Source organism: Bos taurus, chromosome 4 (genome assembly GCF_002263795.3).
Source record: "Bos taurus isolate L1 Dominette 01449 registration number 42190680 breed Hereford chromosome 4, ARS-UCD2.0, whole genome shotgun sequence".
Lineage (NCBI taxonomy): Eukaryota > Metazoa > Chordata > Mammalia > Artiodactyla > Bovidae > Bos > Bos taurus.
Genome location: NC_037331.1, coordinates 103,566,200 through 103,572,889, shown reverse-complemented (window position 1 = coordinate 103,572,889; position 6,690 = coordinate 103,566,200). Strand labels below are relative to the sequence as shown.

Here is a 6,690-nt window from a genome sequence, read left to right as displayed (position 1 = left end):
CTGAAACTACTTTAATGTTATTTGCTTAGGAGTTTTATAAGAATCCTTTAGTAAGTATTAGTAATAATATAATTAGTAATAATATAATTAGTAATATTTAGTAAGTATCCTTGTCTTAATTTTCTAAGGAATTTTGTTTGCATTTTAATCAGAAGTAGATGTTTTATCAAATACTTGTCCTGTTTCTTTTTAAATGGTCATGTGGGTTTTTCTTTTAATCTGTTTAATGTGGCACATTTCACAGATTAAATTTTTTTTAGTGTTAAAACCACCTTGCATTCCTGAGATAGACCAAACTTGATATTTCCAAATGAGAGTCGCTTATAATTTTTCTTTCTTGTATCATCTTTTCTAAGTTTTAATATCAAGGTCATGTTATCATAAAATGAGTTAGAAAGTAAGTCCTTTTTTTCTACTTGCTGGTGCAAAGTTATAATATTGGAATTATTTATTCCCTTAATACTTAATAGAACTTTCTTGTGAACCCATCTGGGCCTGGGATTTTTTTGAGGGTGGGATCATTTTTAATGTTATAAGTAACAATTTTAGGACTATGCAAATATTTTTTCTTTGTGACTCAGGTTTGCCTGTCTTATATTTTCTAATCTTTTAGCATAAAATCATTCATAATACCCTCTTTTACATTTAGTATCTATAGAATCTATAGTTTTCTCCCTCTTTTCATTCCTACCATTGGTTATTTATGTTTTATCTCATTGCTCATAAGCTTGCCAGAGGTTTGGCAATTCTATAAGTCTTTTCAAAGAATCAGTTTTTGGCTACAGTGCTCTATTGTATGTTTGTTTTCTGTGTCATCAATTCTGCTCTTTTAGTTTTCCTTCTGTCTGTGTGTTTAAGGTTTATTTTGCTATTCTTTTTGTTACTATTTGAGGTAGATTTTATTAGTTCATTAATTTTAACCTCTTTTTCCCGTAATGCATATATTTAAAGTTATATATTTCTGTTTACAAGTTTTGCATTTGGCAAATTTTGTTATGTAGCATTTTCATTACTGTTCAGCTCAAAATAATTTTTAGGGTTTTGTTACCATTTATCTTTTTACTTGGCTTATTTATAATATTATTTCTTAATTTCTAAACACATGAAGATTTTCTAGTTACCTTTTTTGTCATTGCTTTCTCTCTTCATTGAACCGTGGCCAGAGAGTTTCTGACTTCACACCTGCAAAACTGACCGTGGCCCAGTGTGTGGTTGCTCCTTAAGAGTGGCCCGTGTGTGCTCGAGAGGAGGGGCGTGTTCTATGGATGTTGGGTGTAGGGCTCTATAAATGTTCATTAGGTCATGTGTTTTTAAAATTCTGCAGTTCAAACCTTGTATGTTTCATAGATTGTGTTTTGCCTATGTATTCTATCAGAAATATTGCTCTACTTTTCTTGGCTTTTCCATTTTTCTTGCATCTCAGACTTGTCTGTGACCATCTTCCTCCTGCTAGAAGTACATCCATTAGCATTTTCTTTAATGTGGGTTGGCTGGAGGTGAACTCTGTTTTGGTTGTACAACTTTTTTCCTCCCCCTTCCTTCTTGAAACACATTTTAACTGAGTATTGAATGCTCAGTTAATAGATATTATGGGTTAGCAGATAGTTTCTTTAAGCACATGTAAGGTATTCTGCTGCTGCTGCTGCTAAGTCGCTTCAGTCATGTCCGACTCTGTGCGACCCCATAGACAGCAGCCCACCAGGCTCCGCCATCCCTGGGATTCTCCAGGCAAGAACACTGGAGTGGGTTGCCATTTCCTTCTCCAATGCATGAAAGTGAAAAGAGAAAGTGAAGTCGCTCAGTCGTGTCCGACTCTTAGCGACCCCATGGACTGCAGCCCACCAGGCTCCTCTGTCCATGGGATTTTCCAGGCAAGAGTACTGGAGTGGGGTGCCATTGCCTTCTCCGAAGGTATTCTAATGTGTTCCAGTTTTCATTATTTCTGTGAGAAGTCTCTCATCCTTGCACGTAATCTGTGCTTTTTTCTTCTTATGGCTTTGAAATTTCCCAACTTTTGTTTTCTGCAGATTTACTGTGATGTGAGTTGACTTTTTATTCATCCTGCTTGGCAGGTGTTAGGTTTCTTAAATCTGGAGATCAGTGTCTTTCATTATTTCTGCAAATTTGTAGCTGTTAGCTCATGATATTGCTTCTGCCCCTGTTCTCTCTATTTTACCTTCTGAGGCTCTGGTTAAATGTATGTTACATTTTCATTTTATCCTTCATGGTTCTCACACTCTTGTTTGTATTTCCTGTCATCTTATTCTCTTTGCTGCATTCTGAATAATGTGACCACCATCTATTTCACTGATTTTCTCTTCCACTGTAACACCTATCAACTGATACCCACAAATTCTGTATTAGTACTTCTTTGGCTCTTTTTCAGGTACTAGTTGTGGTTGTGTTTTTGTTCTGAAACTTTTGGGGAATCAGATCAGATCAGTCACTCAGTCGTGTCCGACTCTTTGCGACCCCATGATTCGCAGCACGCCAGGCCTCCCTGTCCATCACCAACTCCCGGAGTTCATTGAGACTCACGTCCATCGAGTCAGTGATGCCATCCAGCCATCTCATCCTCTGTTGTCCCCTTCTCCTCTTGCCCCCAATCCCTCCCAGCATCAGAGTCTTTTCCAATGAGTCAACTCTTCGCATGAGGTGGCCAAAGTACTGGAGTTTCACAAACGTGTAAAATTTTACCCTAATAAGTTACTTAGAAAGTAAGCAAAGCTGCTGTGGTCTTCATTGATGAACTACTCCTGTGCTCAAGATGTCACTGTGTAGTTTTTCAAGTTCCTAGTTCCCTCAATCTTTATTTAAATGCTACTGCTGTATACTCCATGGAATAGAGTATTCCAGATACAATGCCTCAAACTAATTTAACTGGTTAATTCGGGATGTGAGACCTAACTCAGGATTGTTAGGGCTCAGTGCGCTCACCATGTCAGCGATGTTACCCACATTTGCTAGCCACCCTGGCTGATGACGACCATATTTTACAGTTAGGTGATGTTTTAATCTACCCAGGAAAGGGAGGCAGAGAGAAGAGATTGGAGAGAGAGAGAGAGAGAGAAAGAGAAAGAGAGAGGGTTTGTGAGCTCTCTGGGGTCACTTCTTAAAAAGACAGTAATCCTGTTGGATTAAGGCTCCTTCCTTATGACCTCACTGAACCCTTATTACTTCCTTAGAGGCCCTATCTCCAAACATAGTCACAGTGGGGTTTACAGCTTCAGCATGTGAATTTTGGAAGGACACAGACACATTGGGTCCATAGCAGGTAGCATTTACATAATGGTTGAGGGTCTTACGGTTTATGTTATAATTATTTATAACATTACAAATAAAATATATATTTATAAAATAAAATATACTTATTATGTTATAAATATATTATACTTCTGATGTCTCTACTGCTGCTAATAGTGAATTTGGGTATTTCTCAAATATACCCAAATAGTGGTATATTTGGGTATATTCTCCCCCACAATTATTCAGCAAATATGCAGAGAAAGGGGGCTTCCCTGGTAGCTCAGCTGGCAAAGAATCTGCCTGCAATGCAGGAGACCCCTGTTCAATTCCTGGGTGGGGAAGATCTGCTGGAAAAGGGATCGGCTACCCACTCCAATATTCTTGGGTTTCCATGGTGGCTGAGCTGGTTAAGAATCTGCCTGCACTGCGGGAGACCTGAGTTTGATCCCTGGGTTGGGAAGATCCCCTGGAGAAGGGAAAGGCTACCCACTCCAGTATGCAGAAGTGAAGAGAAGTCACTCAGTCCTGTCCGACTCTTTGCGACCCCATGAACTCTAGCCTACCAGCCTCCTCTGTCCATGGGATTTTCCAGGCAAGAGTACTGGAGTGGGTTGCCATTTCTCCAGTATGCAGAGAAGAGAATAAAATTTATTCTTACATGTGTTTCTGTACTCTTCAAAATGCGTTAATGAGATTGTTGTACGTTTCTTAGCTAAGTTCTAACCGATCTGTTATAGTTAAGTAAAGATCTTTACCTAATTTACATATTGGCCTTATATTTCTTTCCCGTAGCTGTGTTGGAGTAGAAGAACACCATGCCGTTGACATTGACCTGTATCACTGTCCCAACTGTGCCCTTCTACATGGTTCCTCCTTGAGTAAGTACTAGAAGCTTAAATCAAAATTGGAGTTTAGAACTTAATATATACATGACAATACTTAATGATACTCTGACTAGTTATATTATACCCACCAAGAAATATAAGAAAGATTTTTCTGAAGATATTGAGAGTGCAGTTTTTGTTTGAATTATTAACTTATTTAACAAGTCAAAGCATTAAGTGAAAAAAAACTATTGTTCTTTATTGCCACTGCAAAGCTCCACACTCAAAATACATATTTTTCAAAGCTTTCAACTTGAGAAGTGAAATACAGTAAAATTTTTCTGATTCTGGCTGTTTTTATCTCTCAATGTTTTTTTATAAAGGATTGTAACTAGACTTACTGTGGTGATCATTCTGAAATGTGTAGAAATACTGAATCACTATGTTGTGTGCTAGAAACTAACACAGTGTTGTTGGCCATTTATGTTTCAAAGACAGAGGCTCATAAAAAAGGAGAACAGATTTGTGGTTGCCAGAGGCGGGGGTGGGGGTGGGGGGCAGGACTGGATGAAGGTGATCAGAAAGTACAAACTCGCAGCTCTGAGATGAGTAAGTCCTGGGGCTGTACAACATGTAAATGTGATTCAGCACCGCTGTATGTCCTTTGTGAAAGTTGTTAAGAAAGCGGATCCTAAGAGTTCTCATTACGGGAAAAATTTTTTTTTTCTATTTTGTTTATTTTGTGTCTACATGAGATGATGGACAGTCATTAAACTTACTGTGGTCATCATGAAATGATGTATGTCAGTCAGACCATTATGTTGTATAACTTAAACTTATTCATTGCTGTATGTCAGTTATATCCCAATAAAACTGAAAGAAGAAGAAAAAATCAGTACTATTTGGGACAGTGTATAGGATAAGACTTTAATGCACATGTGCAGTACACTTGGAGGAAAAAATTAGTGCACTGACATGCTAAGGTATTACTTCTGTTGTCCAAATTAGGTCCTGTTGTTGAGTATGGCCTAGAGTCCTGTCCCGCTGTCCTCTGTGATGGAAGCAACCTTCCCACAGTCCCTGTCCTGTCCCGAGGACAGAGGCCAGACCAAATCTCTGCCCGCACTGTCCTTTCTGAGGGTTGAGGGCATGGGCAGGGAAGCCACACGTCTTCTGGAGTGCATCAGCAACACATAGGAAAGGAGACGGTGGTTGCTCAGCCACTTAGTCATGTCTGGCTCTTTGCGACCCCATGCACCATTGCACGCCAGATTTCCCGTCCTTCACTATCTTCTGGAGCTTGCTCAAACTCATGTCCATTGAGTCAATGATGCCTTCCAACCATCTCATCCTCTGTCGTCCCCTTTGTCGTTAGCCTCTTACAAATGCTTCAGAATATATGGGAATATTAGTTATCGTACAAATGTGAGAGTAGAGAAGCCTTTTTAAATAGGCTTTGGAATATATTGTAACTATTTCTTCTCTTAAAAATTTAGACTGCATACTAGCATTTTTATGTTCCTAAAACTAAAGGGGAAAACTGTAGACGTAATCATTTTAGAACTAACTTTTCCCGAACATACCTTGTACACACTTGGGTCAGACGTGGGTAACATAGACAGTCTCTTTTTTTGAATTCAGTTTTTCCATAGTACTTTTTAAAAATAGAAATTGTGTTCTCTGGTTATGGGCAAGTGATTTTTCAGAAGCAACTTAGTAGCAACTGACGGCTTATCTGTTTTGTTAGAAATATTAATACTTTACCTATTTTCTAAGAGATTTAGCAATTTAAGCTATATAAATGTATTGAATTTTTTTTTTTTGTAAAATACAGATTATCCTTTTTGTTAGTTCTGCAGTATAAAATTTGAGGTTAGCAAATTGGTTTAATTATTACATATATAATTGACTAATTTATTGTCACAAATTAAAAAAAGATAGTTACTTATCTGTTTGGCTGCATCGGGTCTTAGTTGCAGCCTGCATGCTCTCTTTGTGGCGCGTAGGCTCGGTAATTGCAGCGCAGGCTCTCTACGTGGGCTTGGTTGCCCCGCACATGTGGGATCTTGATTCCCCAACCAGGGATCGCAGCCATGTTCCCAGTAATGGAAGGCAGATTCTTAACCACGGACCTCCAGGGAAGTCCATAAATTTTTATAAAGTTTCATATTTTGTGTAGTGCTGAAGTATGTATTATATGACTTGAAGTAATTATTGACCAAGTGTAATTCTTGGAGGAAATAAATAATGGCTTGTTATATCAAGAAGAGAAACAGAACTGAAATGTAAGTTGCAACTTAGAATTTAAGTAAAGAACCCTCAAATGAAACAATTTGAATTTAATTTCTATGAAATGTTATGTTACTATGAATCAGAATAATGAGTATTTAAAACACTGCTCCATGTAATGCACTCTTATTTTCTTTTTTCCTGTGTGATTTAATTTTTTTAAAAGCTTGTCATGCTCACTAAATTGACTTCACAATCTGTAATGGATCATGAAGCTACACTTTGAATAACAGTGCTTCAAAGGGGAGCTCATTGACTATTACCTGCCCCTTCATATTCTTCTCATCCTTGAATAACATAAGATCAGGCATGGATTGTCTTCTGGGCAATA

At 38.0% G+C, this 6,690-nt stretch overlaps 1 protein-coding gene across 1 annotated transcript in view; it reads left to right on the top strand.

Annotated features, from left to right (window-relative positions):
* Positions 1-6,690, top strand: part of KDM7A (lysine demethylase 7A) — a 79,043-nt gene that overhangs the window by 31,833 nt on the left and 40,520 nt on the right. The window contains exon 2 of the mRNA XM_024991177.2: positions 4,039-4,124. Coding sequence (XP_024846945.1) covers positions 4,039-4,124 — 86 coding nt within the window. The remainder of the gene's footprint in view (positions 1-4,038; positions 4,125-6,690) is intronic.